This window comes from Podarcis raffonei, chromosome 3, assembly GCF_027172205.1.
Source record: "Podarcis raffonei isolate rPodRaf1 chromosome 3, rPodRaf1.pri, whole genome shotgun sequence".
In the NCBI taxonomy this organism is placed as follows: Eukaryota; Metazoa; Chordata; class Lepidosauria; order Squamata; family Lacertidae; genus Podarcis; species Podarcis raffonei.
In genome coordinates this window covers 56,040,844-56,062,542 of record NC_070604.1, presented here as the reverse complement: position 1 = coordinate 56,062,542, position 21,699 = coordinate 56,040,844, and the positions used below count along the sequence as shown (strand labels likewise).

General features: G+C 41.0%; 1 protein-coding gene across 2 annotated transcripts; it reads left to right on the top strand.

The window, feature by feature from the left end:
• Positions 1-913: 913 nt before the first annotated feature.
• Positions 914-20,925, top strand: GOPC (golgi associated PDZ and coiled-coil motif containing). 2 transcript variants are annotated; one of them, XM_053381765.1, is made up of 9 exons: positions 914-1,404; positions 10,767-10,931; positions 13,350-13,373; positions 14,940-15,115; positions 16,058-16,223; positions 18,129-18,224; positions 18,596-18,760; positions 19,726-19,906; positions 20,697-20,925. In XM_053381765.1, the coding sequence occupies exons 1-9, from the start codon at positions 1,087-1,089 to the stop codon at positions 20,807-20,809; spliced, it is 1,404 nt and encodes a 467-aa protein (XP_053237740.1). In that variant the 5' UTR covers positions 914-1,086; the 3' UTR covers positions 20,810-20,925. The 2 variants fall into 2 exon arrangements, with proteins under 2 accessions (XP_053237740.1, XP_053237741.1); XM_053381766.1 differs by lacking the exon at positions 13,350-13,373.
• Positions 20,926-21,699: the final 774 nt, after the last annotated feature.

The following is a 21,699-nucleotide window of genomic DNA, read 5'->3' as shown; positions in this document are numbered from 1 at the left end:
CCGGGAATATGCAGTGTTTCCTTCCGATCCCGCCTTCAGTGCTTGCACTTGTGTAGAGCTCGAGTAGTGGGGGCAGTAGATAGATCCAGCTGATCGCAGTAGATCGGGAAGGGTCTCTGACTTCCAGCATCCAAACTTCCTTTCCTCACTAAAACAAAAACCTAACCCGGCATGGACTTTTGAGCACAAGAGCTCAGTTAAGACCTCAAGTTAAGTTGCTAGCACTGGAAACAAGTGCCTGGGCTCAGAATGTGCTCAGAAAAAGGCACCTTGTTCTTAATTCCAAGCCCTTTGCTGTGGGTGGTAGATGTTCCTAGTAATAAAAAAAGGCTCCCCCACCCCCAATTAAGACCCCTTTGCTCAGCCACAGCTTCTGGGAGAAGTATGGCAACGCTCAGAAACGGACTCAGGAAACCTCCCCGTCGCCTCGCGCTCTCTCCCGCGCGGCTTCCTAACGTCAATGCAAGCTCCCGACGGACCAATAAGCAGCAGCATTGCCCGTCGCTATTGCCGGCCGCTGTGGGAAACAAGACGCTGGGCTAGACAGGCCTGTCGAGGAAGATCCAGGAAGGATTTTCTCACGTCTTTAAGCGAATGAGAGCCAGACCGAAAGCCCGGCTGCTAAACTCGCGCCGTCCTCGAAGTAGAGCTGCGCCGCAGCGCCCCCTCTGGCAGAGAGCAGCAGCAGCCGCGCCCGTCGATCGACGATTTGTGGGGAATCTCGGCCCAACCGACCTGACTGCCGAAGAAGCCTCCGTTGTGGCAGGCCGAAGAAGCCGAGCGCCGATCTGCTCGGCAGCGGTTTTCCTGCGTTGCCCTACCGGGTGACAGAAGCGAAGTCGCACCTAGCGCGCATGCGCCGCCGCCCCCCGCCCCTCATTCTCCCTTAGCCGCTGCTCCGCCCTCGCCGCTCTCGAGCTCAGGCCGACGCTTTCCTGTCCCGCCTCGCCTCGCGGGCACCGAGGGGAGGAGGGGGCCGTCCCGCGGGCGCCGGCGAGGGTTAGGTCGGGTCGGCTGGGGGCGCCGGTGCGCTAGCGCGGCAGGGCTCGTTGGAAGAGCGGAGGCGTCTCCCGCCGAGCGGTCACAATGTCTGGCGTGGGAGTGGGCTCCTGCGGGGGGTCGGGCTCAGGGGCCTGTGGCGGCGGCGGGGCGGGGGCGGCGGCCTCCTCCTCGTCGTCGTCTCCCGGTGGAGGCGGCGGCCTGTCGATGTTCCGCTGGCTGGAGGTCCTGGAGAAGGAGTTCGACAAGGCGTTCGTGGACGTGGACTTGCTGCTAGGCGAGATCGACCCCGACCAGGCGGACATCACCTACGAGGGGAGGCAGAAGATGACCAGCCTCAGCTCCTGCTTCGCGCAGCTCTGCCACAAAGCGCAGACCGTCTACCAGATCAACCACAAGCTCGAGGTGAATTTGTGGAGCGGGAGAGAATAGCTGCCCTCCCGCCCGCTGTGGGCTCTCTTCCGGGGAACGGGACGGAGGAGACGCTCGGGTTTCCCCTCTCTCTTTCCCCCTTCAGAGGCACTTGGAGGAAGCAAATCATGGCCACACCCTCAGTTTCCTATCTCTGAAATGGGAATAAATGGCGAACCCCCCTCCCCCAACTTCCAAGGCAAAGCAGTGTCACCTGCCCCATACTGTGAGGACACAGGCGCCTCCATCAACTCGTGCATAAAGTCTTGGCTTTGCGGTAGAGACTTGGAAACCTTGCCATCAAGGAGGGAGCAAGGATGTTCGTCTATGGCTCTTCCTTGTAGGCAAGAGTTATTACGGTTTTGGTGACTGGCTAAAAATTAAGCTCAGTGTAGTAGGAGGTAATGTTAGGGGTGTGACAGAAACAAGGTGCTGAGAACCCAGCTTCTGATAAATCTGGGTATAGACTTTCAGAAATCAAATATCTAATCAAAAATGGTGTTTTATGTAGTTTTCCAGATTTGGAGTCTCTTTGGATTTCAAACTTTTAAATGTGTCTGTTACATGGAAATGTGAGATTCAAACATGACCCATGACCTCACTGGCTCAGTGGTAGAGCATGCTTTGAATCTGTATATACATGCTCTCTATCAGAGTGGTCTTCATTTTTTCCAGACCTGTGACCCACTTTAATTCCAACCTGGAATTGGAAATTACCTATGCCTGCCTTCTCTCAAACACATTGTCTCTTTTTCAAATGCACCAGCTCTCAAATTTTATACTTTGCTGTTAGAGTGTAGGATTCAATATTATATTTTTTGGCATGAAATGTGGACAGAGCAGGGACAAGGAAATACTTAAGTCACAAGTGTATGTGAGCACACTGCAAAAATCAAGGTGTAGGGCAGGGCTGGGACCCTGTGGCCCACCAGACACTGTTAAATTCAAAATCTCATAAGCCCAGGTCAACATGGTGTAAGCAGTCGTATCGAGAAAAATACATAGTGCAAATGTAGTCTGTATCATAACATGACAAAATAAGCATTTTGTTATAAACTTGTTTCCATCTTTTTTCAGGAGCTGTTGTTACAATTTATTCATTGATTTACATTGATAATTAAGCCTGTATTATTACAGTAATTGCAGTATGCTATGGAAGAAATATTATATTTTGTTAGATGGAACAAATAAGTATCTCTCACAACTTTATAGTATTGGGCTGCTAAATCCAAATTATAAGTATATTATGGACAAGACAGTGGCTACAAACAACATGCAAAAAATTAAGTACATACGATAGTAAGTAGTAGCAGGCATGGGTATGAGCATGTTAGAATAAAATGTATCAGTCTGATTATTATCATTCAGTAACAGTTGTAGAGCAATGCTGTATAGGTTAAGTCTGAATAACACACAATTCCAGGATTTTACTATGGTGCAGAAAATTTCATCCAGAATAGGACCATGCCCATAAGAAACATTGGTAGTCTGTTTTATTTCTTCAGGTAGAAAATCTTCATATTTCACCAGAATAAGTCTTCTAGATCTCTTTAGAGGACAGACAAAATAAGTTAGGGCTGCAGAGATTTAGATGATCATTAACGAAGATTAAGGTGTTGGAGCTGGGCCACAGTACAGTAGACTCCTTCCCATTTCTCGCTCTAATTTTCCCACTCACTAATTCTTATAACAGTTATGTTTAAGGACTTATAAGCAGATATAGGATTCAGAATTGTTTACAGTGCACATGTAATGAAGTTCATATCTTAATAAATAGGATGAAGAACAGAGAGCCCATGGACTGGATGTGGTCAGCTGCTCCTCCTGATCACACCTGCAGCATTCCCTTCCCCCTACAGCAATCAGGATAGAACAGGCATGTCCAACAGACAGATTGTGATCTACTGGTAGATCACTGGCTCCCCCCAAAGAAGCTCAACAAGTTTGGCTCCCCTAAAAAAAGCTCAGTATTTTTGCCCTGCACCCCCTCCAAAACAGGGCTTTCCTCCTCCCTAAAAAAAAGCTTAACAACTTTGACCTGAACCCCAAAAAAGGGGGCAGAGTCTCTAACTCTGTACAGTGGTACCTCGGGTTAAGTACTTAATTCGTTCCGGAGGTCTGTTCTTAACCTGAAACTGTTCTTAACCTGAAGCACCACTTTAGCTAATGGGGCCTCCTGCTGCCGCCATGCCGCCGGAGCACGAGTTCTGTTCTCATCCTGAAGCAAAGTTCTTAACCTGAAGCACTATTTCTGGGTTAGCGGAGTCTGTAACCTGAAGCGTATGTAACCTGAAGCGTATGTAACCTGAGGTACCACTGTAAGTAGATCGCAGTCTCTTGGGAGTTGGCCACCCCTGGGATAGAACAAAGCCTTCTATAGGCAGTTGTGTATGAGGAGGCTCTTTTTGAGCTGCATGAGGAGGCTTTATGGAGCTGCAGTCTCCAAGGCAGATGCTTGGGGTGTGAAGAGTGAGAGTCTGCATGTGTGGTACATGCCCACATTTGTCTTGGCCCTCAGAAAAGAGGGAATGTGGCCAAAAAAATGTTCCCCATCCCTATCTTAATAGTTTCAAATATTGGGGTTAATGTTCTTCTTATCATCATCAGTTTATTAATCACTTTCTATACAATTGTTTCAAGGTGATGTACAATAAAAACACGAGGCAGACATATATAAAGCGAAACAAAAACAATACAAAATAGACTCTAATGTTGCTACCATTTTAACCCTGTTAACCTGATAAGTTTTCAACTCTGTTTCTAATAGGACTATGCTCAAAATAAATGTTGGTAGTCTGCCTTATACCAGGTTAGACTATTTCTTTGTCTAGCCTAGTATTGTCTACTCTGACTGGCAGTCTCTCTCCAGAGTTTCAGATTGGTAGTCTTTAACATTACCTGCTACTCCCAATCCCTTTTAACTGAAGAGACCAAAGATTCATCCTGGGATTCTCTATGTGAAAAAAGTGTTTTTGAAACCTCAGGTACGTTTGAAGTTCCAGCACCATATATTGCAAAAGATCATCTGTCTAGTAAGCTGCAATGCCATTATTTAGTAACATTAGGCTTTAAGATAGAACTTAGAAACTGGTCCACTCTTGAAATCCTAGTTATTCTATAGTAACGTGAACTTACTCTTGTCTGAACAAGTGATTGTCATCCATTTATAATGTGACTTCAGCATACTAGTTCATTTTTAAAGCTAGCTTATAATGTTCCTCTCCTTTTGTCATTTTTTTATATAACAAGCCCAGTATTCTGACTGTAGAAATCAACTGTGCTCAGGACACAGTGAGATCATCATGTTATCTTTTTTGCTTTTTCCCAAGTATTCTTGCATCACAGTTCTATATATTCCAAGTTAACATTGCAGTTTGTGTTAAGTGTTGGCTTCTCACTTGTGGAAGGTAATTTTTTTGCCAAATGCTTGTATCTACTGCAGCTTTCTATAACATGTCTCATATTATTCCAGAAGGTCCCCCATACCATGAGCAGCTTTTAGGGGGCTCCAAGAGTCTGCAGTAAGTACGGAGAATAAAAGAAAATCGGGTATCCTGCATTGCAAAAGTGCTTTCTGCTACTGCAGAGCCATCACTGAGTATACCCCAATGAAGCTAAGTTATTACAAATGAATTTATACCTTTCTTTTGAAGAAGACTCACAAAGCCTTTTTTAATAAGTTATTTCCTATGGTATTGAAATACTATTAATATTTTATAGATTAGTACATTGTTTTTCAAATTGTATGTCTAATCTTCATATTATTATTTGCAAAGCCGTGAACAAGTTAGGTCCAGGATATCTTAATGACCACCTGCACTTTTATTTCCCAGCTTGGTTGCCTAGTACTGTTAGTTGTTTCCCGTGTTTCCGAAGCCTTAGTGGTCTCAACTATGGGTCAGACATTTAGTGTTGCCATTTCACATTCTGTGGAACGCTCTCTCAGCAGAGATTTGGTAGGCAGCCCCACTGTTAACTTCCTGACTTCATCCTATTCAGTTGTTTAATTTTCTTCTAGTCATTTTTGTGAGGTCGTGTTAGGAAAAAGATAGGTTTTTCGTGTTCACCATTCCCCCTCCTATAAGTATGCCATGAGTGGTATGGGGGAAACACTCAAAATCTAAGTTACATGTTTTTCGTAAACAACAGGTTTTAAAAAGAAATTCAGAAAACAAGAGAGTGTATAGAATAGCAGCAGTTAGGTCACTCATCAGCTGTCATTTTCTGTTATAGAGCTATATGGAAATGGTTGTTATAAAACCTTGTGTTTTGAAAGTGCCAGGGAAATGTGATATCCTTACAACAGAGTGCTACCTTGAGGAAATATTTTTTTCCATGCTGCTACAAATGAATATCAACTGTACATTTGCTCCATTGCAATGGTGCTTTTAGATCTATGTCTATAGACTTCTGAAGAACACCAGGGTAGTTCTTCAATGAAATAAGTGATAAAGGGAAACAGCTGGAAGATAGCATGCCTCCCATTACCAACCTTTTCCTGCAGTGCACAGTTAAAGGTCCCAGTTGAGTGTATCTCGGTTTGTGTTTGGTCACAGCTGGGCACATGAGTGGAGTGTGACCCTAACACAAGCCTTGGAAGTCTTTTTAATGCAGAGCTGTTTTTCCTCAGCTTATGATAATGAGAGTCAACCTGGTAGTCACAGTGAACCATTTTTAACATCTGTCCAGAACTAAATCTTGTGAATCCATAGGTCATTCGTATGATATGTGAACAAGTGCCTTTGTCCTGAACCTACTGCCAATCAGCTTTATCGAATGACCCTCAGTTGTATTATGAACAGAGTGAACATTTTCTCAATGTTTCTTTTATTCATAATATTATAAGCCTTAGTAATGTATTTCCTTTGAAGTTGTATTCTGAATTTAAAAGAACCAAACAAATGCTTTAACTAATATGTACATAGAGTTAAAATAGGTTTCCCTTAGGCACATCACTTTAAACTTTCAGGGTAAAAATAAAATAAAGTATTCTTCAGCTGGTGCTTACCTTACTGAAAAATGTGTGTTGGTAGGCTAGATAAGCTGCTTTCAGTTATTCTCTTCAGAGGATCCTGATGATAATAGCTGATTTCTAAAAATAAATTGGTTGAGACTGATGAATTTGATATTTTGTAAAAGGTAGTCACCTTCCTTCTCTGAAGGGATCTGCATTACAGTCTGTTCTTCTAGTGTGGCTTAGGATGTAGTGATATGCTAAGCTGAGTCCTTTCATGTTGGTGTGGTTTTTAAAGTTCTGGTTTGAAATTGTTTTTGCAGAATGGTATGGTATTGTAAGCATATTGCTGTTTATTTCTGTAACATTTTTTATGGTGCAAAATTTATCACAGAGGTCCTCACAACAACCCTGGAGCTCTGCCCACTCCCAAGTGATCTTCTCTTCAGAAGCTCTTCTTGCCCACCCCCTGGTCATCTAAGGCGGTGATGCAAGATAGAATCTCCTTTCTGCTGGGATCCAAACTCTTGGGGAGATGGTTGTCCATTAACACTGTTGTTATGGAGAGACCATTTCCTCATTAGATTGGTTTGATGGTGGAGATCCCTTGTTGAGTATGACTGAGCACAGTGCCATGTCTAAAGGACTTATTTTGCTTCATCCATTGCAGTATCATCCAGCAGAGTGGTTCTAAGTAGTAAAGAGTCTGTTGTAGTCAGACTTAGAAGGAAGTGGATTGGATCCCTGGGTATTTGCTGCGATAAATCTGTTAAACACTTGGAAGAAAAAGTTGCTTGTATCCTATTGTCCCAACTATAGTGTCAAGTTGCAATATCTGTGGAACTGTCTATTCAGGTATCTTGGAATCAGCTTTGGTTGGTGTTTTCTGAGGAAGTGGATGAGACGATTGAATCAGTGAATCCAACCAACTACAGGTGCTCTCAACCTTTGCCTGTAATGGCACATATCAGCTCTGTGGGATAGATGTTTGGGGCATGGTACTATCATGGTTCTATTCCTACTTATAGGATAGATTCCATAATGTAGTATTGACGAACTTCTGCTCTGCTCCATGACAAGCTATGGGAGACCACAGGGTTCTATTCTGCCCCCTGTGCTATTTAACAACTTTATGAAGCCATTGGGAGAGGTCACTGGAACTTTTGGAGCTGGTGTGCTGATTATGGTGTGCTGTATGCTGATGATACCCAGCTGTGTTTCTTCATGACATCTGAGTCAGGTGAGGTTGTTCAAGTCCTGGATGTCTATAGCTATATGCCTGCCGTTATGGACTGGATGAGGGCCAGTAAACTGGAACTGCATCCTGACAAGATGGAGGCTCAGTGGATTGGTGGGTTTTGATTCCAGAAATTAGGTGATCAACTTGGTCTAGATGGGACTGCAATCCTGAAGGAACAATAAAGTAGGCTGGGAGTACTCTATATTCAATCTTGCCACTCAAAGCTTAAGAGCTTTGATGGCTTGGAGCAGTTTCGGCAAATTTTGACTGACTTGCCAGTTGACTGTTGCTAGACAGAAGCAGTCTAGTCTGAGTGTCTGCTTTTGTAACTTTGCAGTCAGATTACTGCAGTGTGCTCTACATGGGGCTGCTCTTGAAGATGACATAAAAGGGACAGAAGCCAGCAGCAAGATTGCCATTGGGAGTCTCTCATATACTGTATTTTTTTGCTCTATAAGACTCACTTTTTCCCTCCTAAAAAGTAAGAGGAAATGTGTGTGCGTCTTATAGAGCGAATGCAGGCTGCACAGCTATCCCAGAAGCCAGAACAGCAAGAGGGATTGCTGCTTTCACTGCACAGCGATCCCTCTTGCTGTTCTGGCTTCTGAGATTCAGAATATTATTTTTCATGTTTTCCTCCTCCAAAAACTAGGGGCATCTTGTAGTCTGGTGCGTCTTATAGAGTGAAAAATACGGTAATCCATCTACGGCTGGTCATAAAGAAATTACATTGACTGCCAAATGCTTCCTGTCTGCTTTCAATGTGTTAATGATGACAGAGTGCTAAATGGCTCGGGACCTCAGTACTTGCAAGGTTGCCCCTTTCCATATATTTCTCCCTGAGAATTAACATTTGCTAGGTTGGATGGGGTACTCTCTTTTGTGTCCCTCCTCTGGAAGCTGAACATTATGTGGAGATGCAGGAGAGATCCTTTTCTGTTGTGGTGCTCCAATTATGGAACCCCGCCCTCCTGACACTGATATTGACTATAGTTTGGCACAAATTAAAACCTTACTTTTTTCTTTGACTTTTGGGCCATTTTGAGAGTAGTTCAGTATTTGACCTGCTTGTGCTGTTCGTTGGTATCAAGCATTTTAGACTTTGTGTTGAATATAACCAGTGCTTTATGGTTTTTGAATTTCAAGGATTGTTTTATTGATTGTTTTACAGGTATATTCCAACCTGAGATCAACTGCTAATAGAGCAAGTTAGAAATATTTTGACAAATAGTGACACTGATGTTCTAAACATATTAATAGCTTGAAGGCAATTAGAGAACATCAATGCTGTCTTTTTTTTCTTACTCTATTTCTGATGCATTGATGCTTCCAAATGTACCTTCCTTCTCTTGTTTGAATCAAATCAGTAACACATCCATAGATATGGTAAAAAGTGATGGCTCAAACCCTATTTGTATGTAAGTTTATGTTCTAATTAAAAGTTTGTTGAAGTCAAGGAATTGAAGTTGGCTTTAAAAATTGTATTTTAGAACAACTTTCAGCAATAATCAATATTAATGAGAAGTAAAGTTTTCAATACACCCAATACACTTTCCCTCACTGGAATCAGTTACTGGCAAAGTATAATCTCCCAATTTTCATACGGACCCTAGCACTTCTAAAAGCATTACTTATTATCCCCTGTAGTTCATGTGGTTGCCTTGGAAACCCTTAAGTTGAATGGTAGGATAAAAAAATCTTTTTAAATAATACAGTTTTAACCATCTTAGTGATTCCTGTAGTGAAATGTGCACATAAATCTTGTTAAAGCTGTCCAATCTCCCCCCCCCCATTTAGTTCAGAGGAGATCAGTTTTGCTAAACAGTTGTAAGCAACAAGTCAGTTTTTAGCATTTGACTTCCTGTTGGCAAATTGTACATCTAGACTGTATGTTTGCGCAAGATGGCAATTATATCAGCAAGACTTGCTCAGTCATTATTGTTTGCAATTGGCGGAGTGTCTTTTCTAAGCTCTTACAGCTATGAAAGAGTAATCAACATAAAAGAAAATAGTGATCATGAATTACAACACACCACTGTTTAGACTACTATAGCCTTTCGTTTCTTGCAGTGATAAATTGTAAATGTGTTATGCTACAGTTTAACAATGCCTAGTGTACTTGGGGGTTGGTCTTCCACCCACTCACACCCTTCAGAAATAACCATAAAATCAATAAACAGTTAAGGTAAAGGCTATTACATTCCTCCAGGCTTTCCTAAAGCACAGTAAGGTGTAGGGTAATCCCCTACTATTTTGTAGACCAGGCTTCCTCAAACTCGGCCCTCCAGATGTTTTTGGCCTACAACTCCCATGATCCCTAGCTAGCAGGACCAGTGGTCAGGGATAATGGGAATTGTAGTCTCAAAACATCTGGAGGGCCGAATTTGAGGAAGCCTGCTGTAGACTGACATACCAGTAAGAATAAACAAGCAGGAAACAATTGACTGTTAGCTGTGTTAAAAGATCACAGGATATTAACTGAATCATATATTTGTATGCTGTGAATGCCCAGGTGAATGTTAAGGCTTAGTAGATAAACAAAAAGGCCTCTGATATGAAACAATTTACATAGCAGAAAGCAAAAGCGAATTCCCAGCAAGAGGTCTTTCATTGCTGAAACACATTTATCAGCTAGAGGTTATGCTAAATCTTTAACTGTCATTAACCTTAGAATTTTACCATTCTAACTGTTAGAATATGATTTGCCAAACTTGCTTGGAACTTGAGCATGAACATTCTTTTTCTCTTTCAGTATGTAATATATTTCTGATTGGTTGTGCCAAACATTCCATATATGTTATGACTCGGTAGGTCTGTTCCTTAATATCATTGTGTATAAATGAGCACCATTCCTGTATGACAGAATTTTAACATGTTATTAAAGGTGGAATCTTCTCACTTTTTCAGTTTATTCCATAATATTCTGTTCCCATAATTGATCAATCAGTCTGATTCAATCTGTGTTTAGGATTCAAGCTTGCACAGATTGAAAAAAACTTCTTCTTAAGAGGTTTTGTGACTATGTAAATAAACCTGCGTTATTTGTTTGGTTTAAAAGCTGGTGATTTACACTAATTTGAAGGACAGAAAACATCCAGAGTCAAAATATCTTTTTCTATAGACTTTTTAATCATGTGGATTATTGGATAACTTATGTTCCAGGCACAGCTAGTGGACATGAAATCAGAACTGATAGAAACACGGGCTGAAAAAGCAGTATTAGAAAAAGAGGTGCACGATCAGCTATTACAACTTCATGCCATCCAACTTCAACTCCATGCAAAAACTGGTCAGAGTGTTGATTCGGGGACAATAAAAGCAAAGTTGGTGAGTACTAGTAACAGGGACCTATTTTTTACAGCAGAGTTGTTACTCCAAACTACTGTATTTACTCGAGTCTAATGCACTATCAAATCTAATGTACACCTCAATTTTCAGAACCTTTAAACCCAAAAAAGTATTTGCTGGTGAATGTAAATGTGCCATGGAATCGAATTTTCCCAATGTAATTTGGCCAAAAAAGGTGAGCATTAGATTAGAATAAATGCGGTATTTTATTTGTATGCATGTGTGCTTATAGAATTCATCTTCCGTCTTTCTGTATTATCTAGGAAGCAGTTTATCTAGTTTATCTGAATGTCACTTGCCATGGTTAGGCTTGCTACCTAAGAGACTGTTAAATCTATTAGCTAGAGATGTAAAATGAAGTGGAGCCCCCCCCCCCATCTGCCCAATTTGGCCTGCCAAGACTATCCAGTTGACCTGCCAAGCCATCTTCCCTACACTGGGCATCACATATGAAATCACATGTGGAACACATAAAGGTGGTGCTTGACCAAAAGGGGCTTTGCAGGGACTGTACGCCTTGTGACCTGTTATGCAAGTGTCTGACAAGCTGCTGGTTGTTGGATCCTTCCGAAGCGCTGTACAAAGTGCCCGAGAAGCGCTGAGAACAGGGATTACAAAGTGCTTCATGCATCACTTCCCAACAATCATTTTGGGAATATGGGAAGTGCTGTGCAAATCTTTTTCCAAGACCTGTTCTCAGCGCTTCCCTAGCACATGGCAACCCGCTGATAGCCAGGTGTTGTGGAAGTGCTGAGCTTTGACAGGTATCGATCAACTGATGTCATTATGATGTCAGTTGATGACTAATGAGTAGCTCTGACCACCCCATTGGGATGGAAGAGATAGAGAACTGGCCCACTGGGCCAAAAAGATTCCCCACCCCTGATGTAGAGGATTACACTGTCATAGTTAGAAGTTTTTAGAGGAGGCTTTTTGCATCTCCTATTTTTGTGGATTGAATTCAGTATTGTGGAATTGAGGCATGCAAGTAGCACACATTTGGATAAGAGCTTTCTAAGTGCTTGTCCAGTTATAGTAGCACATCATGTATTTAATGAACTATCTAGTCAGTCAAATTCCAGTGTGCTAGGGGCTGCATGAGGGATGCGGGTGGTGCTGTGGGTTAAACCACAGAGCCTAGGACTTGCCGATCAGAAGGTCGGCAGTTCGAATCCCCGCGATGGGGTGAGCTCCCGTTGCTCGGTCCCTGCTCCTGCCAACCTAGCAGTTCGAAAGCACGTCAAAGTGCAAGTAGATCAATAGGTACCGCTCCGGCGGGAAGGTAAACGGCGTTTCCGTGCGCTGCTCTGGTTCGCCAGAAGCGGCTTAGTCATGCTGGTCACATGACCCGGAAGCTGTACGCCGGCTCCCTTGACCAATAAAGTGAGAAGAGCGCTGCAACCCCAGAGTCGGCCACGACTGGATCTAATGGTCAGGGGTCCTTTAGGGGCTGCATGAGATTTTATTCATGGCTAGAGTCAACAAAATTTGGGCTACTGTATCTTAGCCTTTTATTCACATACACTTAGAATTAAGAACTGTGAAATAAGGTTTGTGAGCCCAAAGTCCCCTCCCCTTTATAGGAACACATGTATACCTAGCAAGTTACAATTTGAAACCAAGGGGAGTTTCAAAAGCACCATAAGGACATTAGAGCCCTGCTGAATCAGACCAAAAGCCTATCTGGTCCAACATCCTATTCCCACACAGTGGTTGGCTAAAGAAATCAAAAGTTCGAGTGGGCTAGTACAGGTCTTATCAATGAACCTGAGTAGCAATCTGAATTCCAGACATACATTTGAAGTGATTGATTATTTGATTTAAAATCAGATGGTCAATCAAAAGTATAAATCTTCATTTTGCCAAGAAACAAATATCAGTAACTTTTTGAGGGTATTGTAGGAAATGCTTAGTTTATGTAAAAGGTGTGATAACATACAAAATCTGCTGCTCATTGTTAGCTGGAAAGGCATACTTGTTTTTCAGTTCCTGCTAGTTCTTGTTCAAACCATATCAGATGATGACTGTGCCCATGAAAAAGAAGGAAGAGGAACTGAAAAAAGATCATATCCAGACCAGTCTTCTTTTAAAATTCACCCCACCAGTATTCATATCTCTTTTTAAAAAAAGAATGCTTGTTGCAGTGCAGGCTTCGATTATTTGCTAGTAAAATCACAGTTTCCATTTATTTGGAGACATTTCCCCATTTCACAGTGTGAGAGAAATTCCATTTTCAATGAGCAAGTATTTATAGTAACTGTCTTCTTTGTAACCATGGATCATACAATTTGATTACTGCTTAGACTGAGAATCTTGTCTATGTATGGCCTTATAATTTTGATTTATTTTTTTTGGCCAGTATTTCTAATTACTAAACTTTTTTTCTCTCATCCTAAGTCTGCCCCTTCTGTGGAGGATATGGTAAGTTCACTGGCTGTCTTCATCTGTGTTTAATTCAAAGCAGTGCAGTAGTTTTCTGCAGAGCTGCGCATATTAGCCTGGAGAGTTAGTGCCAGTGAATGTCTGCTAGATTCTTTCCTTTCCACAGTTTCTTAGCCAAGTCCCTGTTTATGTTCAGTATTCTTTTCAGATTTGATGCTCTTTTCCACTCAACATGCATGTCTGTATTGCTACTGTTGATTGCTATGACTAATGTGGGAATTTTGAAGTAAAGCTTGGAATTGAGTCTAAATGTAGCAGGCTATTAAAGATTGACTTTGATCGCAATCCATAGATCCAAGCAACTAACTCAGTGATGCACTCAGGCTTTGAACAAAATCAGCTGTGATATGGCATGGTAGTCAGCTGTTCAAGAACCAAAACGTCACACAAAGTGCAGTGAAACCTAAAATGTTTGTCTGGTTTTTTTGTCCAGAATCCACAGTGTTTTAAGAATACCTATATGTCCTGTAAAACAGCATGTTTTTTTAAAAAAATTGTCACATGATGGTATATTTATGTAGCGTTCTATTCCTACCTACCCTTCAGCGGTTACATTCCAAAAGCCAATGGCATATGGTATATTTTTGCCCAGGCTGCCATGATATATGTGCAGAAATTAAAAATGAAAGTAGTTCATGAACTTAACTTGCAATTTTTAAACTATAAGATACTTAGAAATCTTTATAAATCCTATTGGAATATAGACAAGAAATTGTGAGATTCAGTGTGGTTTTTCTAGTGGATTTCAATTTTAATCCGGAAAACTTCATTTCTCCATTCCTGTCGCTTTCTGTAGTGTAAACATTGGGTGATATCCACTCTGTCCATTAGGAATGAAGAGGATAGAGAGGGAATACATTCTCTCTTTACTTTCTCTACTACGCTATTCATATTTATTAAAGTTTTCTCATGCTTTGTCCCCTTCCCTACCTTTTTTTCCTAAATAAAAAGCCCTAGTTACTTAAGTGTTATCTCTGTGTTGTTCCCTGGCAATTAAATATGCTTTGGAACAAGAATGCTGGGTATTATGTTTGTGTGTTTAAAAAAACACTTTATTTTTAAAGAAGCTTATTTTATTTTCATCAGTTCATTTAACATGCTTGCCATATGTCTTAAATATACATAATTTTAGCCAACTAGTTGCCTTTCTTCTTCATATTTGCAATTCTTTTAATAAGCAGTGCCATACTGTATTATCCTAAATTAGCTGCTGTGTCATAAAAACAGTTTCACATTATGATAGCTCAATTGTAGTTAGTTCTTCTTGAACAAATGTAGCTTTCCAGATTTGTCCCTCAAATTGCCTTGTGATGCAGTTAGATATGTAAAACATTAAGATTTGTAAAATGCTTTGTGGCATGAACATTTTTCTACTCACTTGCAGAACCGTTGCAAATGTGTACATGCAGATTGTATCTAAATGTTGTGTGTCATGGTTTTTTCTGTGAAATTAAAGGTTAGACTAAAGATGCTTGCAGTTTTCATATCCACATAATAGGAATGTTTAACTTGTAGCTAAAATAACCAGGGTCTTTACTTCGCCAGGAGAGAGAACTTGAAGCCAACAAGAAAGAAAAGGTGAAAGAAGCTCAACTTGAAGCGGAAGTGAAGCTACTTCGGAAGGAAAATGAGGCACTTCGTCGACACATAGCTGTGCTCCAGGCTGAAGTATATGGGGCAAGACTCGCAGCCAAATATTTAGATAAAGAGCTAGCTGGAAGGTGTGTAAAAATTCAGTAGCTTGTGATGGACATTTGGGACAGAATTGTTGATTAGGAGTTGACATGCTTGTTCTCAGGGTATTTGTGTGGACCATATGGGGGATGTGGAAGAGTAGAATATAAGAGCTTATCAGGATAGTGCTGAACTGCTATAAAAACTATCTCTAGTAGGAGAAGATAAGAACCGGGATTCACAAGGTCGGACTTGGGGTGCTTCCAAACATGGGCAATTTAGCATTCTGCAATCATTCTAGTTCTGCTTCAAGCTGGAAGTGGAATAGCAATTCTGCTTCCCAGATTCTAGCTTTATGTAGTAAAGTGGACAATTCCCCTTTCCTGAGCTTGAAACATTGGAAGGGGGTTATTTTCATTGGGACCTGCGTGTGTGGTTTAAATACTCCCTCCTCACTGCACTCCTGATCATGAATACAGGGGGAAGGGGGAAGAAACAGATACAGAGACAGTGCTATCTGAACCAAGGTTTTAAGTGATTGACTTGATTCCTAGAGAAGAAAAATGGATCATGTAGAAGGAAGAGCAGTTTAACTGGCCAGAGTGGCAGTTAGGCCATCTGTACCTGGGAAAATTGCACAGCTCAGCCATAGAGGGATTTTTTAGCTCTGGAAAAAGTCTGCAGCTGAACAGGTAAAATGTGAGGGGGGTGTTCTACTCATGACATTATGCAAATACTCCTTAAAAAGTGAGTGAACAAAGCATGTCTATTCCACAGTAAATGCCAAATGTGGAAGCAGCCTTAAGCTTGGCTATGGAAGAGTATGGTACGGCACCCTCCCCACTTTCGTTCCCTGTTATTGCAGTGACTGTAAGCCATTTGATTACCTCTTTATTGGACTTGAGAACATGGCATTGAAAGAGCAAATCAAAGAGTACCGGTAGTTTGAACCTCTCACTTCATACATATCATGTTCTTTTCTCATGTAGGGTTCAGCAAATTCAGCTACTAGGCAGAGATATGAAAGGACCTGCTCATGATAAACTCTGGAACCAGCTGGAAGCTGAAATCCATCTGCACCGGCATAAAACTGTGATCAGGGCATGTCGTGGTCGTAATGATCTAAAGCGACCCATGCAAGTACCCCCAGGACATGTAAGCTTCTTGCTTTCAACATTTGTCAATATAATGTTTGTATGCCGACATTGGATATATTAATATATCTGTTGCCATTCAAAACTGAAATTCTTATTATGGCTCAGATCAGTGGGGCAGAAAAAGAGAATTTCATTTTTTGTAGATTAAATTACAACACTTATTTTATCACAGTGCATGTAAAGACTGCATTTTTCCTTTTTTTTTTACTAACTCACCTCAATAGTCAAGGGGAAGAAATGTTGAAATTGTACATACAGTCGTACCTTGGTTGTTGAACACCCTGGAACTCAAGATGTTTTGGCTCCCGAACGCCACAAACCCAGTAGTGATTGTTCCGGTTTGCAAACGTTCTCTTTTGGAACCCGAACGTCCAATGGGGCTTTCGCAGCTTCAGAAGCTGCGATTTGGTTTTCAAATATTTTGGAAATCGAACGGATTTCTGGAAAGGATCCCATTTGACTTCCAAGGTACAACTGTATATGAAACTTAAGGAATAATTATGATATTCTGTTTTGGGATTTGGAATAAGTGAATCCTAGTTAGTGACATAGGGACGCGGGTGGCGCTGTGGGTAAAAGCCTCAGCGCCTAGGGCTTGCCGATCGAAAGGTCGGCGGTTCGAATCCCCGTGGCGGGGTGCGCTCCCGCTGCTCGGTCCCAGCGCCTGCCAACCTAGCAGTTCGAAAGCACCCCCAGGTGCAAGTAGATAAATAGGGACCGCTTACCAGCGGGAAGGTAAACGGCGTTCCGTGTGCTGCGCTGGCTAGCCAGATGCAGCTTTGTCACGCTGGCCACGTGACCCGGAAGTGTCTCTGGACAGCGCTGGCTCCCGGCCTCTTGAGTGAGATGGGCGCACAAACCTAGAGTCTGTCAAGACTGGCCCGTACGAGCAGTGGTACCTTTACCTTTACCTAGTTAGTGACATAGGCTGCAGTCATTACTTTACTTACCTGGGAGTAATCCTTCTTAAAGTCAGTAGGACTTATCTCTGAGTAAACACAGTTAAGATTGTGCTGTAAATTAAAAAAAAAAGGTATTCATTATTGAAAGGGTTCACAGCATTTACATCCACATCACCCTTAATTTATAGATTTGAGAATCTTATTAGGCATTCTGCTTTTAAATTCTGGAGCTCAGGATAGTCCATTTGATCTTTGCAATAATCCTGCAAGTAGGCTGGGGCTGAGATTTAGTGTCTGGAATATAATAAGCATGTGCGTTTCATGACTGAGTGGTGATTTGAACTTTGGTCCTTCCTGTCCCAGCCTATCCTCTGCACTGCATACTGAGTCTCCCAAGCTCTTGAACATACAACCTGTTGTTCAGAGGTGGTGAAAGACATGGGGTTTATAGTGCTGGCACAAAGGAATGCATTGCTTTTTTGTTTACAACCTTTCAGGCCCTAAACTGGGCCCCCAAAACAACCTAAAAATTTTTCAGTTAAAAAACACTTGTGGTGCTGGAAGTGATAAGGCCTGTTGCTCTGGTACTGTGGAAAGGGGAAGTGAGGGTGGTGGGGCTTCCTCCAGCCTCTTACACCCCATCAAAATGGAAGTTTGTATCCTTCAACTTCTGGAACATCGCTGTGACTTTCAGAACTGTAACAAGGGTTTTCTCTAACTGCTTTTTAGTGCCCAAAATTTGTTTAATTCTGCTTTATCTTGAAGCCAATGTAGGAAAAACCTTTGCTTGTGCCACATCAACTCGGATCTTGGATACGGCTGAGGTGCATGTGTTCTCCTTTCTAAAGTAATCTTTAGAAATGTGATTTTCTTATAGCAGCAATGTCTATAGCATTCTGAATTTAGAGATTATTTTGTCTGTAGTGTTAGTAGTGTCCTGTGAATCTCTGGAAAACTTTGAAAAAGCATTTTCATAGCTGTTTAATTTTTTTAAAATCTAGGATCCAGATTCCTTAAAGAAGAGTCAAGGTGTTGGTCCCATAAGGAAAGTTCTATTGGTTAAAGAAGATCACGAAGGACTGGGCATTTCAATTACCGTAATATTTGAATTTATTTTCTTTTTCTAGGATTCAGTGTTTACTAACAAGATACTTAACATTTTATTTTATATTTCCTGTGTGTCACACTGGCTCATGTTACCTATATCAAATGCTTGCTTTTGTAACTCTCTTACAAGTGCCACTGAAAGAACTCAAATTTTTCATTATGCTTTTGTGAAATCTCTGCTACAAATGCATTATAAACTGTGCTATACATCAAATACGCAGAGCAGCAAATACTTATTTGTTGAAGAGCAGCATGAATTCAACACTTTTGAAATCTACAGTGAAGAACATACACAGTGTTAGGCTATAAATCATTTTGAAATTGTGGCAATCTCCTGACTTGTGTTATGTCATTGTGATAGGGTGGAAAGGAGCATGGTGTTCCCATCCTCATCTCTGAAATTCACCCAGGTCAGCCTGCTGATCGATGTGGAGGTCTGCATGTTGGAGATGCCATTTTGGCAGTAAATGGTGTAAATCTGAGAGATGCCAAACATAAAGAAGCTGTAACTATTCTTTCACAGCAGGTATTTTATTTTTATATTATGAATACTGAACTGTTAATATGCATATATACATTTGGTGGGGTTTCGCCAATAATTTGGGGCAGGGCCTCCTGACATGTATCCATTTCAGCTCTATGACTGTGTGTGTCTGAACACAAGCACTAAGAGGAAGGGTTTATTAATTACTGGGCAGCATACAGATGCTCAGTAGTGGAGCCACATACTTTGCATGCAAAGGACAGAAGGTCCTAGGTTCAGTCCTTGGCATCTCCAGAAAAGGTTTGGAAAGATTCCTTCTCTGAAACCCTGGAGAGCCCCTGCCATTCAGTGTAGACAAGGCTGAGCTAGATGGACCAGTAGTTTGACTTGGTGTAAGGCAGCTTCCTATGTTTCTAAGATAGGGCCTGGGGATAGGGGAGTATGACCGGTTCGGTTGCACTGGGCACTGCAGGGGATGCCACAACTAAGATTTAGAATGGAACATGAGAAGGGGTGTGGGGAGCACCAAATTTTGGCGTCACACAGGGCACCACTTAAATTTGAGACCCGAGGTCCACCACTGGTAGGGCAAACATTCTGTGTGAAGCTTTCTTCTGCAATAACTGAAAGTGCAAGTTTCACTAGATGAATGTTTTGGGGGCTCTTAAAATTGTCTGTATTGCCATTTTCAAAAAACAAACAAACCCAGTTTCCATACATGTAAGTCACATCCAGAATTAAACTAAAGCTGAGCAGTAGTCCGTTCATTTTGGGCCTTGCTTCAGAGTGTCCAGAAAGTCCTCCCAAATGTTCTTATTTCAGGATTATCTGGATGAATATATTACAAGACTTGATCTGGCTTTTCTTTTATATTAGGAATATTTTTTTTTACTATTCTGTTGTATAGCTATTCTACACTTTGTATAGTTCTGAGTTTTCATATTTTAAGTGTTCTGAATGGACTGCCCATTCTTAGAAGCAACATAATCTTCATTTCTGTATTCTAGAGAGGGGAAATTGAGTTTGAAGTTGTGTACGTTGCTCCAGAAGTGGACTCAGATGATGAAAATGTAGAATATGAGGATGAGAGTGGACATCGTTATCGTCTGTATCTTGACGAATTGGAGGAAGGTGGAAACTCTGCTTCTAATAGAAAATCTGGATGTGGAGATGTCAAACAATTGCAAGGTAAATGTTCTGGGTTTGTTGTTGTTTTTTTAATAACTAAGGTACAACATTTCAAGTAAAACTTGATTTTGTAAATTTAGATTCAAATGTTTGGATATGCTTAGGATGATCTGTCCTTAGATTGGGATGGCAGTTATGCAGTTGTGTCACAAAATGCAAGGTTAAACCATATATGTTCTTGGCAAATATAATGGTTGGGCAGGATGGCAGCTCATCATTTTCCTTTGCTATTTTTGTCAGAATATTGCCATATTTTCCTATATTCCCATAAAGCAGACTCTTGATTAGAAATTGTAGGTATATTCTTCCTTTCATCTTTCTTGGTGACTATTTTTGTGATGTGATTTAAAGATTTCATATGGTCAAAGATTAATGCAGCACAATTTTCAAAATGTGGATTTGCCAAATCCCTACCCATAACTTGGGGGTGCCTCTGCATTGTGTAGGCAGTTCCTTGTTTTGCTGGTTACTGGAATTTTCTGTTTTGTGTGGTATTTATGTGCTAGTTGGAATGTCTTGTTCGAGGGGAAGTGGAGAGCCATATTAATTCCTAACCCTCTGCAAGACCACATGTAGATGGGGAAAAGGTGGTTTGGCCTGCAGTAGTTCCTATTCTTCTTAACTTGTTTTATATACAGTCCATTTCTAGAAGTCTTGGAATTTTTGCCTTCCTGTGCAGCATTGGTGCATGTTTTCTCCTTATCAGCAAAAATTGTTGGGTGGGTCAGTTTGTAAACTTTAGGATGCTGTACTATAAAAAGTTACAAACATTCTTTTCTCTCTTTTGCAGTGTTTGATAAGAAAGCAAGTATTGATGGCCATGAAAATGGAGACCTAGGAAATTCAGTTGAAACAGAAGAGACTATATCTAAACTAGACCAATCTGCTGAAAGCTTAGCCTAAAACCACCCCTAACTCATCAGTGGGACTGGTCTCTTCCTCAAGACAGGTTGTGTAGACCGTTCTGCATTCAAAATTCCACATAAAATTATAAAGGACGATTAAAGGGATAAAGAGAAGCTGTGTTGCTGTTGCCTGGAAAAAAGCTGTTCTGTTGGTTACCTCAGGGCTTCATTATGAGCGTATCTAAATGTGTAAAAATTCCCATTTTTCTAAGGAGTTGCATGTCAGATGAATTTCCCTTGAATTATAAGCACCAAAGCATGTTGTTTCCAAAGGCTTTTCTTGAATTTAACTTTGGATCTTGTTTATGATAAAAGGGATAGACTAAAGCAAAAGAAGTTTGACACTTGGATCCTCTGACTAATAGCAGAAGCAGAAAATTGGCATTCATTTGCTAGAGAAATAGATTTTAATGACCATATATAAGGGAGACATGATTTTTCAGAGGTATATTCCTGACCTACCTAGTTGCTTTTAAAATGTGTATTGTAAAAAGGTAAACAGCAAAGTCAATTCATTTCAGATTTTCACAATATACAAAAATAAGTTTGGTTTAAAACATACACATACAAAACATTTTAGCTGCTAAATATTTATTGTGATGTTAAATCTCTGAAATAGATCCTAGTGATCTGTTCCTGAGATGTTTTTCAGCATTATTTAATGCAGCATATATATATATAAATATATTCCTTTAAACTCTCTTGCCAATCAATGCTGGATGTGAAGTATTCTCCAAAGGTATTAAACAGAATACTGTTAATTTTAAAATGCAAAATAAGTGTAAAATTGGCCTCTTGGAATTATGTCTGCCCTTAAGTGTGGCATGCTCAACTTACAGAATTGTATCATTGGGTGGCCACCATTCTGTGTGAACTGAATTAGGATGG